The sequence below is a fragment of the Prunus dulcis genome, chromosome 1, assembly GCF_902201215.1.
Source record: "Prunus dulcis chromosome 1, ALMONDv2, whole genome shotgun sequence".
NCBI classification, from domain to species: domain Eukaryota; kingdom Viridiplantae; phylum Streptophyta; class Magnoliopsida; order Rosales; family Rosaceae; genus Prunus; species Prunus dulcis.
The window spans coordinates 28,350,696-28,366,600 of NC_047650.1; the positions used below are offsets into that span (position 1 = coordinate 28,350,696).

The 15,905-nt window shown below is 37.8% G+C and overlaps 2 protein-coding genes across 2 annotated transcripts; both read right to left on the minus strand.

Annotated features, from left to right (window-relative positions):
- Window positions 1-1,232: 1,232 nt before the first annotated feature.
- On the minus strand, window positions 1,233-5,607 carry LOC117613033 (receptor protein kinase TMK1-like). Its single transcript, XM_034341679.1, has 2 exons — window positions 2,929-5,607; window positions 1,233-2,056 (listed from the first exon to the last, which is right to left on the minus strand). The coding sequence occupies exons 1-2, from the start codon at window positions 5,213-5,215 to the stop codon at window positions 1,518-1,520; spliced, it is 2,826 nt and encodes a 941-aa protein (XP_034197570.1). The 5' UTR covers window positions 5,216-5,607; the 3' UTR covers window positions 1,233-1,517.
- A 3,095-nt stretch (window positions 5,608-8,702) lies between these two features.
- Window positions 8,703-15,404, minus strand: LOC117634348 (histidine kinase 4). Its single transcript, XM_034368426.1, has 11 exons — window positions 14,135-15,404; window positions 13,635-13,868; window positions 13,342-13,511; window positions 12,606-12,824; window positions 12,333-12,519; window positions 12,196-12,247; window positions 11,851-12,080; window positions 11,434-11,532; window positions 10,611-11,326; window positions 9,397-9,906; window positions 8,703-9,293 (listed from the first exon to the last, which is right to left on the minus strand). Exons 1-11 carry the CDS (start codon window positions 14,528-14,530, stop codon window positions 9,038-9,040), a joined length of 3,069 nt encoding a protein of 1,022 aa, XP_034224317.1. The 5' UTR covers window positions 14,531-15,404; the 3' UTR covers window positions 8,703-9,037.
- Window positions 15,405-15,905: the final 501 nt, after the last annotated feature.

Here is a 15,905-nt window from a genome sequence, read left to right on the forward strand (position 1 = left end):
TAGCTACATTTTTGCAAGTTTATGCAACTTTTCTATAAAATTAGAAATGAAGAAGCACGTGACATTGATTGAACCAAACCAAAAACGATTTAGGCAAAGGCTCTCTCACTCAACCAGTCATTTTCTCAAGTCTACTAATTACTAAGGTTTAAAATATTGATGATTTTGATAAAATTGGTAGTCCAAAAATATAAAAATTTCGATGAAAATATCATTATATTATCAATATCGATAAAAATTGAATATAAAGCACGGAAATTGTAAGAAAAACTTGGAGATTTTTCTTGAAACTTTGGATGATGTTTATTTAGTCAATTATCCATTACTTTATCATAAAAAATTTATAAAAAAAATACATTACATGATGGGTTTAACTGATTTAAGTTGGTTATATAGCATTGACAAACACTGCAAGTGTATAAAAATATGTAGTAATTAATGAAAGAAGATTAAACACACCTTAATCATTTATGTATAATGATTTATTACAATATTTTACACTTTATACATTGCATGGTAAGATACATTAGTACCACATAGACTTCTTATAATGTTCAAATTTAAGTTATTTACACTAACACCTCCTGAGGTTTTCGGCTTTTTCACAAAACTCCTTGAGATTTTAGAAATTACAAGAACACCCCTTGAGGTTTTAAATTTTTTTTCCACAAAACTCATTTTCATTGATTTTTCATCCAAAGATTGATGATTTTAAACCCCAAAAAAAAAAAATCTCAAAATGACAAAGTTGGGCTTTGAGATGAGATTGCATATACTCCATTGAGGTTAATTTTGTCATTTGCATATGTTATTTTTCAATAAAATCATCAATTTTTGGACAAACAATCAACGAAAATGGGTTTTGTGAAAACAAACTGAAACCTCAAGGTGTGTTCGTGTAATTTTTGAGACCTAAGGGGGTTTTGTGAAAATACAAGAAACCTCAGAGGGTGTTGGTGTAAATAACTCTTCAAAATTTTCATTGTCTTCATCTCGATATTATAGCGGTATTTTGGCCAAATATTGCTGAAGTGTGAGAGAAATTATCGACATCAATATTTTCTGATATTATCGATATTTATACAATATGTGTATAAATATGTTCCGAAATATCCTTGACCCGAAAAAACAATAACATCCTCAATATTTCGTCGATATTATTGATATTTTAGAATACACACATATGTAAATGTAACAAATATAAACTAAACCACCAAGCCCAACAAGAAGTATGAGCACTAAAGATACTCTTTCTTTTCAATATTTCTCTTCTGTCTCTACTAATAATCTCCACAATTTCTTAAGTACCAGAAATTTAAACTAATCTCAACATAAAAATAAAATAAATAAAAAAATAAAAAAAAAAGAGCAAAAAATATATATATCCCCTGTCAGATCGGGAAAAATAAGCACAAGCCTTACAAAAAGAGCAAACATGAAGCACAAGGGTGAAGGAATAAACAGTGCACTACAACCACTTGGAACCTTCAATGTAACTCAACTTCTTTTCTCTACCTTTACCTCCCATCAGCTGATGTAAACGAATCTGCAAATCCAGATGGGCGAGTAGGTATGCTGGTTTGGGTATTATCGCCGCTGGCAAAGAACGATGAAGATGAAGAAGATTCATCAAGGTTGCTATTACCCTCAAAAGCCTGCCACTTCTTTAGTGCTTGTGGCAGGGTCATTTCGAGGTCAATTCCATACATATCATCATAATCTTCAGGTTCAGATGGTTTCCAATGCTCAACAAGGGACGAAAGTACATTGACTGCATGACCCATGTCAGGCCTCTGGTAGGACTCCCTTGCGGTGCAATGCCCAGCAAGCTCAGCAACTGTGCTAATACTAGAAAGGGTTTCCTCACTAATATCAATTGTTGGATCGATGGCCTTGCGGAGTGCATCCTTGTTAATCAGCATTCTACGGAACCATGTGACTAGGTGCAAGCTCTCCTCAGGCTGGCTTTCATCAATTGCTTTTCTACCTGTGATCAGCTCCATTAAGATCACTCCAAAGCTATACACATCTACCTTGAGTGTCATCCGTCCAGTTGCTGATTTATCACAAAATTGAGATTTTAGTGCCTTTAAAATTTATTAATAGACTCTACGAGGAAATAAGTACAATAAACCTTATGCATGAATGTTGTGAGGCTATTAGCAGTAAAAAGTGCTGCACTGGATTAGAGTGTTTATGCTTATTTTGTATGGAAAAACAATGTTGAGACATTTGATCACTCCACGGAGAGGAAATTCCATGAAACAAACCACTCCCTTTTTTCCTTGGCCATAACACTTGGAAAGATTGACAAGGAAAACATTCAATTTTAACAAAAATATAGAGTAAAAAGAAAATGCATGTACAATGAAACCATAAAATAATGAACTGACGTTTTGTTAACCTTTGAAATAACTGCTATGTAAAATTTCATACAACATGTTAGAGAAAATAAATGCGTTAAACAGACTCAAACTAACAATATCATTCTTTTCTATATTCTTCACATTCCTTGACTTTGAAAAATATAAACTACTTACTACTTAGCATGCCAAAATATCCTTGAAATTCAAAGAATGGGCACATATGTGCAGAGAGCAGTTGAATTAATTTAGTCCTACGTGTGTTGGCAAGCATACCAAAGTTTCATCCAGTCAATGTAATCATGTAATATAATGCAAGTCCCAACTTGGTGACATCATATTTTAATGATAAAGAATATCAGTTCCACAGTTCTCTCATGATCACTGATTTTTCTCTAGTGGTTTAAACTTTGCTTGTTGCTCAAAAGCATAATCAGTGCAATATAGTCCCATACTCTTATTTCACTGAACAAAACCCTTTACAGGAATATATATATCATAGATTGTAAAGCAAACACTTTGACACTTCAAATTTGAAAAGAAGAGCGCATATAGAAAAACTTACCAGCATATTCTGGAGCCAAATAGCCAAATGTTCCAGCTAGTCTCGTCTCAATTGAGGCTTTCCCTTCTGGAGCAAGACGAACTAGTCCAAAGTCCGACACCTTAGCACGCATATCATCTCCAAGTAAAATGTTTGAAGGTTTAAGATCCCTATGAATGAAAGTCTGGTTGGCCAAACCGTGTAGGTACTCAACCCCTCTTGCAACATCCAAGGCAATGGTCAGCCTTCTTGTCCATTCAAGTGGCTTCAGCCCGTCCTCTTTCCAGTTAAACAAATGTTGACTAAGAGTTCCTTGAGGCATGTATTCATAGACAAGAAGCCTCTCGTTTCCATCCAAACAATAGCCAAGAAGTCCAACCAAGTGGCGATGTCGGACCTTAGTAAGAACTGCAATCTCAGACTTGAACTCATTTAGACCCTTCCCAGCCACCACACCAGATTCCATCCTCTTCACTGCAATCTTCGTCCCATCATGCAATTCTCCTTTGTACACAGTTCCAAACCCTCCTTTTCCCAATATATTATCTTCGCTGAAATTATTGGTCACATTCCGCAAAACTTGGATGGAAATTACCATATTTCCAGCCTCAACCACATGAATGTCATTAGGTCCACTACTTGTGGGACTATTATAGGACTCATTTCCACCGCCATTAACCCTAGAGCTAGCAACTGTGACCTTCACTGCATCTTGATCACCAGAGTGACGAGGATGAATTACCAATGTGTTTGGACTTTGCACTCTGCCAGAAGAATGCTTATGTTTTCTCTTAAGCAGACAGAAAGCAACAAACCCAAGTACAACCAATCCACCAACACTTCCAATGACAGCCCCGACAACCACCGCAGTCCTAGATTTCTTACCTGCACCATCTGACGGTGGGCCAGGTGTAGGATTAGGACCTGGAGGCGTGTTTGGCGAAATATGATCCTTACCAATATCAGGGTTCCCCTCTGTTTTCACAATCACATTACTTTTAAAAGCCGGTATTTTACCATAAAGTTGATTATTCCTGAGATCTATTTCTTGAAGGTCGGGCAGTTGCGTAAGCTCCTTTGGTATGGTACCGGTGAGATGATTACTATCAAGTCTCAATGTTCGCAACGAAGTAAGCAGAGAAAAATTTGAAGAAATCGTGCCTGCAAGCCCCAGGTTCGGAAAATTGATAACAGTAATGTTTCGTCCATTACAGGTAATCCCCTTCCAATTATCACAAGGATCATTCTTTTTCCAATTTTCTGCAAAAGTTGTAGGGTAACCCATGTCTTTGACGATCGAAAGCAATATATTGACACGGGGATCACAATCAGAACCTGGTTTATCATTGCAAAAGCTATTAAGCCCAGTGATATCCACCTTAACACCATCTCCAAACTTGGGCATGGGTCCTTGAAGCATATTGTTGGTCAAATTGACGGTAGTAAGGGAATTAAGATTCACCAAAGACGCGGGAACAACGCCCGTGAACTTGTTATCCCTCAAACTCAAAGCGGCTAAGTTACTCAATTTTGAAAAGTCCGGTATAGGACCCGTGAAGGAATTACCATGTAACCAAACATCATGCAAGTTAGTCATATTCTGTAACACATCAATGGTACCATTAAGCTTATTGGTACCCTGTTGACCATTCAACCAAAGAGACTGAATCATAGAACCGGAAAAACTGGCAGGCAATTCGCCTTCAAGGTAATTGAAAGACATGTGCAAATCAATCAAACTTGGGAAATTGGTGCCGGTAAAAAAGTCGGGGATTTTACCAGTGATGTTGGCGCCAGTGGCGGAGAAATGCTTCAGCGCCGTGGCGTTTGTGATAGTGCCCGGAATCTGCCACACCGAGAAGGGGTTGTAGTCGATGTCGATGCTGTCGAGGTTAGTGAGTCCGACGAAGAAATCTGGGGGGAAGGAACTGAAGTTGTTGTTGTGGGCGAGAAGGACCCGAAGCGAAGTCAGCCCAGAAAGGCTTGGGAAGGGCTCGGTGAGTTGGTTGGACTGAACTTCCAATTGTTGCAAATATGCGAGCTTTTGGAGTTCCGTTGGAAGTGAGCCGGTGAGTTTTTGGTTCCCTATTTGGATCTTGGAGACCTTGTTGTCGCTTGTGCAACTCACTTTGCTCCATTTACAGTAATCGGAGCCGGACCATCCGAGACTGTTTGGGCCGATGCTTTTGCGCAGAGCTTCCATGGCTACTCCGTCGGGACCCGACTGGGACTGCACTGGCGCGTACAGGGGGAACAAAAGGAGCAGAAGAAGGAAAGAACCCCAGAAACCCAGATGGGGTTCCCTCATGTTTTCCAGAAAAAACCCGCGAGAAAGTGGAGGAAAGGGAAAAAAAAAACAGAGTGTGATAACAAAGAAAGAGAAGCCAGAAAAAAGAAAAAGGTGTATAATCCTCTAGGGTTTATGGGTTGTGTTTTAACAATGTTGGCGTCGAATGATTTGGAGAATTAGTGAGAGGAAAAGGGAGAAGAAACGGCGGTGATTGAGGGGGCAGAGTCGTTGAATTGGGAAAAACCAAAAAGAAAGACGAAAAGGTGTTATTGGTTTAATTGTGGTGCAGGCAGGGGGTTGTTTGAATGAATGATATTTTGATTAACGTTATGGCGTTTGGAAACAGAGAGAAATAGTTGGCATTAACAACGATTTACGTGTGGTGTTTTCTTCTTTCCTTTTTCTCTTTTCCTTCTGAGTATATATGTATATGTATAAATATATGGAGATATTTTAATAAATTGATGAGCTGATGACACCTTACATATTTCTAGTTTTGTTATTTGAGTGCTCACATGTTTGCTGTCTTCCATTTCAATTTTCTGCCAAACAAAACAACAGAATAGGAAAACAAAATCTCGACTAGTATTTATTGTTTTAGTTTACGCGGTGTGATCACTGATGAGGAAAGTTAATTGCGTGTGAATCCTCTCACTAGACTTTGATTATCAGAAGCCAATAAAATAAGGGGATTTGGGAGGCGAGAATTGAGGGATTTTCTTGCCTTCTTCTGTCCGGAGCATTCATCGGCCCCTGACATTTCTGATTACCCTGCTGACTCACTCACTGTCACTCTTATTTATTTCCTTTTATTTTCTGTGCGGTGCTGCTGAACAACTTTCTTACTGATTTTATTTTATTTTTATTATTTTAAATTAATCAATTGTCAACTCCTCCAACTCAACAGAGGGCTGGGTTTTATTTATATTTATTTTTTAAACTCCCCCTTCAGTTTTTTTACTATTTTTCAGATGAAATATTCAATCTTAAACCAAAGTTAAGGTTGGGTGGACCGTCGTGGATGCTTATTATATTTATATGGTAGAGATATTGTGAATAGGATAACGTCGAATTATTCTTTTTTTATTTGGGCCATTATAAATAACCTTGATGGATTACAATCACTTGGTCAGATGTGACTTGTCCACATGTAGCATGTGGGTCCTCACATTTGTTTCCTTTTGCCACTTGCAGCCCGGAATTTGGGAACTTGGTCTCAAATAAGAATAACCCAATATTCCCTCATAATATCGTCTTTATTTCACAACTGTTTTCAACTTGCCAAACGTATTTGACTCGCCACCCTATATTTTACAACCCAAAAAGCTTTGGTTCACAACCGGACCCCCTCCCGGCCCGCCCAAAATAAAAAAGCCGTTTTTCTTTTTTTGGGTGATAGATTTGGACCACTTCGTTTGCCCCAAAATATTAACCCAATCTTTTTTTTTTTTTTACTAAAAATGATAAACGGAGGCCCAATATAATTACTGTTCACAAAACCTACAACAATACAACGTGGAAAAGCCCATGAGAAGTCTTTTTCTTTGACTTTCTTCAGGTCTCATTGCAATACACTTGCTACTAGTGACTATCCTACCTTAATTGATCTGGAATTAGAGACCAGACCAAATCAGACCTTGTGCCTATGGTTTTTCTTCCAAGACCAAAACCACCATAACTAAAGGTGACTTGTCTGAGTGCAGCCTATAGATCGAGCCGCAACCCTTGCAAGAAGAACAACACGGTGCATGTGACGGTTGTGGACCTGTGCCCAGGCTGTCGAGGCATCCACGTTGACTTGTCTCGACAAGTCTTCGACTCCATTGCCAATTTACCTGCTGGAAAGATTAAGATAAGACTTTCAGCTCCTCTGATGATCATTCATCATCATCATCACCATGCAGCATCATATATTATAAATATGTATATATACGTGCAAGTTATTGCATCAAATTATGTAACCACCTTAATTTCTTGTCTCTGTGTTTTATCTTTTGCACTACTAAACATATAAATTAATGATGTGCAAAATTGGATGGCATATATATATATATATATATATATATATAATGTATGTATATTGTCTGATTAATAAAAAAAATTAGGAGCTAATTAAGGTTGGTTCACTCCTGATAATAATTTTCTTGGTACTGTACTAGTAGCTAATTGTGTTAATTTATCTGCTAATTAATAACTAAGATAACTCAAATTTGGTGTCCAAAAGTTGGTGTGTGTAGTATTACGCCACTACATACAACTCAGATTACAAAAATTTGCATTTAAATGTTAGTAATTCAATAATATTAAAACAGGAAAAATAAAACTAAAGTTAAAAAGAATGAAAATGAATCATATATGGACATTTGTCACGTCTCAAAATTTTTAAGGCTACTTACTAAAGATGGATATAGAATGGAATTTACTAAGGGTTGGCACAATTTTAGGTTAATCCGACTGAACCGTTTAATTCAATCACAATGAATTGAGTTGGTCTAAAAATGAGCGGGTCTTGGGTTTAAAAAATTATAAACCACTACATATGGGTTGGAACTAAAATTTAAAAGTAAGCTTGATTTTGAGTTAACTCGACCGAACCACTCAACCCAATCATAAAAAATTTGAATTGGGTTGGATTTGTCTAATAATGAGTGAGTCTTGAGTCCCATAAATAATAAACTGCTATATCGAATTGAGTTATAAATTGGGACTAAAATTGACCCAACCCAACTCATGGCCACTGCTAGAATTTACAAAGGAAAAAGCTCTTCCATGCTTTTAAATATTCAGCTAGAATCAATATGATAATGTACAAAGATCTACCATGAAAAAGGAAATGGAATTTTTAAAATTTTATTTTGACAAACAAAGTAGTTAACTACCCATTTACTTTTCTATAAGATGAAACTCGTGACCATATGCTCCTTACTATTCACACAAGAAAGTGACTGACATCACCTTTGAAATTTTTTTGTAGCTTTTAATTCACAAGGTTCTGCCTTTTTGAGTTCGCATTTGAATTATTTTAGTGTAAGCCTTTCTCTTTTTTCTTTTTCTTTTTTTGTTGAAAGATGGTGCAAGCCTTCTCTAGGTAACGAAAGTGGAATTCATTAATCACCAATAACCTGACCTCTCATGTTATTCAGAAAATATTTAACCTCTCACTTTGTCAACAAATAAAAACTTTTTAACAAATTTAACAGTATTGAACGTTTTGTTTGATGTACATAAATTGTTGTTATTGAGAAACCCTTTTTTTTGCATCCTTTATTTATTATGAGTCATTATCATCAGCATATAAATCATCAAAAGTTCCATAACTATTTAGGCTGTCCTTTTCAGCTTTTTGGTCGAGTCTCATCTCAGTGGTGACGCATTTCCAGAAGTACAAGAGAATATTTCATTACATTCCCAGAAGGTGAAAATGTAAACAGGTGCCCATTCATGACACTTTGTTTTGTAAGAATGATACAAATCAAGGTATTCGAACCTTTCCTCAGAAGAAAGATGAACTTGAACAAGGCATACAAAAAGTATATAAGATTTACACAATTTGCTCCTTCCCCTTCTAAGGATCCTATACATACAAGTGGGAATGGAGGAGGCTCTGTGGTATACATGTACGTGGATACTAATCAAGTTAAAAGTTGGGAGTTGGTTAGAAATGGTTCTTTAAGAATCATCAAAATCTAGGACCAACTGTTGCCGTTTGCTGCAGGAACACACTTACACCAGCAGAATATCGAAAAATTGCTGGTGGTGACACCAGACCAACCAACCAACCAACCAAGATGTCTGCAGATTTTGATTTTCCAGCTTATGTCAAGGAGTGGACAATCTTTGTTATGAATCTGAGCCTGGTTTAGATTTGAAGAACTTGGCAACGGCTTGATAGAGGTTCTCTTCCTCAAAGGGCTTCGAGACGTATCCATCCATGCCACACTTTAGGCACTCGTCATAGGTGGCATGAATAACATCAGCTGTCATAGCTAATATTGGCACATGCCAATCACCCTTTCTTGCAAGGCCTTCAAATCCTCCATTCATCTCCACATTTGCCTTGCTCTCCATCTGCCGGATTCGACGGGTTGCCTCAAACCTGCAATTAAAGAAACATTTGATAAAGCACAGAGGCTAACATAACTAACAAATGAGAAAGAAAAAAAAAATCTAAAATAAATTACTCAAACACTGAAACATACCCATCCATTTCCGGCATTTGAATATCCATGAAGCAAGCATCAAAATTGTGTGGTACTTGAAGCAATGCCAAAGCAGCTTTGCCACTCTCAACACACTCTACATGAGCTCCAAACTTCTTTAGTGCACCTTCAGCAACTCTCCTGTTTACCCTATTGTCATCAACAACCAAAATTTTCTTTCCACAAAGCAGGCTTTGAAGGAAATTGCATCCATTGGGCACTTCCCTCCCCTGTTGCCTCTTCTTTCCTATGCCCAGCACCTGTTGAAGACATGCAGCCACCATACTAGCCCTCAAGGGTTTCATAATCACAGTATCTGCAAAACCTGCTGCCCTTGCCTTATCCAATTCAGCATCACCAATATTGGTTGCAAGAAGGATCATCTTAGGCAACTTAAATATATGCCCATTCGCGTTCTGTTTCCAGTCCAATTTCTGTATATTAAGATCGCCTTCACCCGAAATCCATGAATCCTTCTCAACTAGAATTATGTCTGGCTGGATGATATTTCTGCCATATACAATAAAGTAGTTCAACTCAGTTAGTCAAATTGTACTTATTTCCAAAAGTCTACATGCAAACTTCTTTTGGGTCCTCAAACAAGAAATTTGGGAGGAATCTTCAAGTTTCAATATACAGCCAGTTCAATTGTTTTTTTTGAGAGCCTATACAGCCAGTACATTTAAATGTTCACCATAACAACAATGATGAGTTTTTCGCATGGCAAAACTGTACTCTCGCAATTAGGAGAGATTTTTATTTTATTATAAATTTGTTACCAAATTCTGGTTTCCAAGGCTTTTCCTTTTAATCAACTCTATTTCTAATTAATTAAATATGGAATTAGTTTTTCCATGCCACAATAGCATCAAATCATTGATTTGAAAAATATAAAACAATAGGTTCAGGATCAACTAATTATGAAGGGGAAAACAAAACGGGCATTATGTGATTCAACCAGTAAAGCACATATCCATGAATGCATGAAAATTCGAGACCATCAGTAACAGCAGTAAACCAATATCAACATATAAAAAGAGGGTAGTCTCAGTCTACAAGTAGCTACCCTGCCTGAAACCACAAGCAGTAGAATGAAATAATGATTTGTATTGGCATTTAATTTCTATTGACAGAAGATCACATCAGAATGAAAATATCAGCTTCATCACAGTTAGTATTGATACTTCTAAAAGATATAGCAAGAGTAAACCTACCCGGATGTCGCAGAACCATTTCTTCCACATAAAGCAACAGCCATCGTGATGCTACTTGTAACTTCTACCAGGATTCCAAGTCTCTTTAAGTGGTATCTTGTCACAGCAGCTCTCACAAGTTTTTCATCAACTACTATTGCTCTCAATCCTCTAAAACCAGAAGGTAGATCCTCAGAATTAGGTTTTTTCAAGTCACTAAATGCATTTTTTTTGCACCTCCGAAAATTAGCTGTGAAAGAAAATGTGCTCCCAACTTTAGGTCGACTTATGAAGTTTATCTGACCACCCATCAGTTCAACCAGACACTTACTGATGCTCAAGCCAATACCAGTTCCCCCATAATTTCTAGAGGTTGAACTGTCTGCCTGCATGAAGGGCATAAAAACACGTTCCTGGGCACATAATGGTATACCAATTCCCGTATCCTCCACAGATACCATCAAAGTGACATGCTCCGAAGCTTCATTAGTAGCAGTCAGATTACTTGAAACATCAGTTCTGTATTCTTCATCAGCAAGCAGATGCTGAAACATATCCCAACTATTCCGGTCATCAGCTGCTTCACATCCACTTAAGGTTTTAAACTGACGCCCATCAGATGTCAGTACACCTTCATCTGATCCTCTGTTCAAGTAAGTCTCTGATTTTCTATTTATCACGACCTTTGAGGACTCAGCTAGATGGACTTTGACAAAAATATGTCCTCGTTCAGTGAACTGCAAAATGCTTAATACAATGAATATCAACCATAAATCAAGAATTAGGCAGGCAAGCCAATGCAGAACTATGCGTTGGCAAATAAAGCACGAAGAATTCCACTTACCTTAATAGAGTTGCCCACAAGATTTGTAATTATCTGTCTGAATCTCCCTGGATCCCCCATAAATATATCTGGAACTTTATCGGAAACAAACACTGCCAGCTTCACTTCCCAAATACATGTCGGAGTCAGAAGATTTGCAAAGGGTGAAAGGGATCATGAATTCCACCATCCATTGAGAATGAAAGGAACAGAAAATTGGAAAATGAAAAGGATAAATTAGATGAAGCATGACAGTTCATATTTCACAATTTAACAACAATTAAAATGATCATAAGAAAAAACAACTATGAAAATGCCACCATGTTAGAAATGAAGAAACCTTGAGGTCGTTTGAACTTAATAATGCCACCATAAAAGCCAACAACAAAAACATTGAAGTAACTCAGAGCTGCTCTTATTGAAGCCATTGGAACTTACCTCTATACCCTTATTTCTAGAATTTTCAGAAAATAAAGACAGGACATCGTCTAGTATCGATCGAATGCCAAATGGAACTTCTTCCAACTCTAACTTGCCAGCATCAATCTTTGCCCGGTCAAGGACCTCATTAATTAATGTTATCAGTGCCTTTCCACAAGCTTGAGCAGTTCGAGCATAGTCCCTCTGGGTTGAATTTAAAGATGTATCTAAAAGCAACGCAAGCATTCCTGGAATCATAGACAAAGAAAGACTGTACCCCTTACAAGAAAGCATTCACAGACTGATAACATAATATTGTTCTGAAAACAAAATCTTAAAAAAGGGAATCTGTCAGCAGCCTACCAAGGATTCCGTTCATGGGTGTTCTAATTTCATGAGAAACAGTAGCAAGAAACTGAAATGAGAAAAGAAAAAGACAACAGATCAGAAACATGGCATTTAGGAATGAACAATGTTTTGGAAACTGTTGGGTACAGTACCTGGGACTTGGCAACATCGGCAGCTTCTGCTCGAACTTTTAATTCCTCCATTTCATGGAAATCATCCTCAACTTTAACAATGTGCATTGCTGCTCCATATAAGATATAGCCAACTAAAAAACCAATCACAAAGAATAAGAATGCAGTGTTAAGCGCCGTCCATGACGTGGGTGCCTTCTGATGATACCTGCTCAGCATCCAATTATGAGCATCAGCATGACAAAACCATTAAAATTCTCCATCTATTAATAGTTATTGAGTGGGTGCCCTTACCTACATATCATCTGATGTTTTCGGAAAGGATCTCCAAAGTCAAGCTTGCTTTCATGCATAAGAGATGTGTCCCCATCTTGATATTGGTGACCATACATGATTAGGGGATCAGAAGTGTTTGTGACATCATATACATAAACCAAAATGGCCTGATTCCCAGCAAGTTGCCCAAGCAAATTCTCCACTAGGGACTCAACATCAAAGGCTCCACCAAGGTACCTGCATTTAATTGGAATTCATTTTATACACACACATCTACAACTTCCAGATAATAATGCAAACACTTGAAAATGAGAAAGGAAAGTAAAGACTTCCTTCCACTTAAATCGTGCCATATTGTAACCATTGCAAGATTGACGAACAAATTTGCTACGAAGTACTGTATATATACGTGAAGCCTTCAGCAATATCAAACTGAAAACTACAGGACATGTAAACTAAAATATTCCAATTGCGCTTAATTTTCACAGAATCACTGAAAACTAGAGCTGCTGGTGGAGGCAACAATCCAGAGACAAAGCTTGGGGCAGGGGTTTCTAGGTGGAAAGTAGCTGTGGTAACAGAGGTCACTTGGAGAAAACGGCCATTTGGCATTGGTCTGAATACACCAATTGCTAACTTCTGTGTAGATGCAGGAGATGGAAAAGGCAAAAATATGTGCAGGTAATCATAACACAATACAGAAAGCATTTGAAGAAAAGGATTTCAACAGTTCTATAGTTGTATACCAACTTACCCAGCTGCAGCTGCTATGCGCTCCTCCACAGTTGGGTTTGGAGGGAGCTTGGATTTGTAAACAGGGAAAGTCAACACAACACCAAGATGATGAGAACCCAGCAGCCTGAAAGGACTGGTTAGAACAGCTTTTCCAGTAGCCCTAGCTCTCAAAATGTTTTCTCTGTCCTCCTGCATCATGCATTGGGGAAAAGAAATTCAAAGGTCAAATGAAACGCCAAGTTTATGCTCTGATGGAAGTACACGGTGCTAAACAATATAAGCATAATGAAGGTACACATATCCTACAGTTACCTCCCCAGACATCATGTCAAGTGATTCAATGTAAGAGACCGTTTCCTGCGAGAAAATTACAGGTGCATACTCATCTCGGACAGGGGAGGGCTCCCTCTCCATTGTCTTTATCGTCCAGCCATGTTGCCTCTCGAAATTTTCCCTATCCGAATCAAGCACTCTTTGTGCATAGGCCACCCCACTTAGAAGAGGCCTCTCAAAGGCGGTTCTGGCAGTGTATTCAGCAAAAGTTTCCTGCATTTTCTCAAATACACAAAAACCAAATCACACCCGAAGTAGAAACCAGCGATGCCACATTCAATCATATCATACCCTCCCCATAATCTTTAAAAGGAAGATCTATAAGGAACCATGTAGCTTAAATGAACCAAATTGTACTAGTTAAAAACATATCAGCAGCAACTGTAAGAATTTCCAATTTTTTTCCCTCTCGTCTTCCTGAAATTTATAGCAAAACAAACATTACCCTAACAAGTTATGATCAAACTTCAAACGCATACCTGATCAATTGCTGATGGGTTTTTGTAGTAATGGAATGTGGAAACAAGGATTGCAAGGGCGTGCACGTGATTAACGCTAACACTGAATTGATCTTGCAACATTCTTGCCCTCTGATCACACATACTACCAAGAACTTCTACCCTTCTCACTTTGTTATCAGCATCCATGTAATTGTAGATTGACATGCTCAAGAAAAACATCACAATGATCCAAAGTATAAAAAGTTTTGGGAACCAAGCCCTGTAGGCTTGAACAAAAGTGTAACCCTTTTTAGTCCCCGTTTGCTCATTCAACCTCACAGCCACAGAGTGGTGGCTCTGCATCTTCAAATTCCCACCCATCAGCACCAAATCAACCTCTTTGCTTCTTCTTCCTTTTGTTTCCTCTTTACCCATCTCATATCTAAGCTAAAAAAGAACCTCGAGAAGCCACACACTTACATACATATATAAGCACACTTTCTTAAAGTACTGGCTGTTTTTCATACACTTTTTTCTGATGTAGAAAGCAAAAGGGTACTGCTAAACTATAAGTAAATTATTATCACAGCACAGCATTGTTTTGCGGATTAAAACATCTGAAAGCATGAGCAGTTGAACACATCTCCTAGTGTGGAGTGTGGACTTTCTTCCCTCAATCACTGAAATCCCATTTCTATAGTATAAAAAGAGAGAGACCCAGAACTCAAAAAGAAGAATTCTCAATTCTCAAGAGACAAGCATGGCTCTCAAAAGATGGGAAAAATAAAGCTCAAATTTCAAAGTAGTCTTTCTGTTTCTCTCTCTGAAATTGGTCTGTCTCAGGACTGTGAAGGCTGAAAAAGAAAGATTTCAAGGAATTAAAAAAAATAGAGAGCTCTAATCATGGCCTCTCAAAGCGTGAAGTTTAGTTAGAGGCATCCAGACAAAGAAGAAGCACGTTCACTGTTTTTCTACCATATAATAATGGAAGCCTCAGATTGACCCGAAAACACACACAGCTAAGCACACAACACACCAAGAGTTTCAGTGAGAGAGGGGGAGAAAAAGAAATGGGGTGGTTGTTGAATTGAAAGAAACCATCTTTTACCTGTACAACTGTAGAAAGAGGTTGGCTTGGTGCAATTCACTGAATTTATAATAGAGAAAGAGTTTTGGTCTGGGTCGTCTTGATCTGAGGCTCTTTCTTTATTTTGTTGGGTTTTCCAGTGTATAATAGTAGTTTTATGATTTTTTATGCTTTGCTTTTTAAAGCAAACTGAATCGAATTTTTTGGATTTTCAGAGATACGCTCTTGTCTCCCCTTCTCTCTCTCTCTCTCTCTCTCTCTCTCTCTTTCTCTTCCTTATAATATTGCATTTCACACTACACTCTGTCTCCCCCCTAGTTCTCTCTCTCCTACTTTCTCTCTCCGTTCTTTGCTACTTTCTGAGCTCACATTGAAGCTGATAGTCCAAAGTTCTGAAATTCAACAGAAAAATTTTGCGTAATGGGTCTGACTCTGACCCTTCAAAAAGAAAAAAGAAAAAGGAAACCCCAAATGGGTTACGCTTTTTAAGTTCTTTCAACCAGTAAGTAAAAGGGAAGGATTAAAGAGTTGCACAGGAAGAAGAAAGCGTATTGGCCATCAAAGCACCGCATCTCCAATTAAAACCAGAAAGAATATGAATATGTTGGCCGGCTTATCTTCCTAAATTTCATTTCTGTCCGATCCAAGTGTGTTTTAAATCATCATACGGTTGGGTGTTTTTCCGTGACCAAAATTTTTAATTTTAAAAAAAAGAGAAAAAAA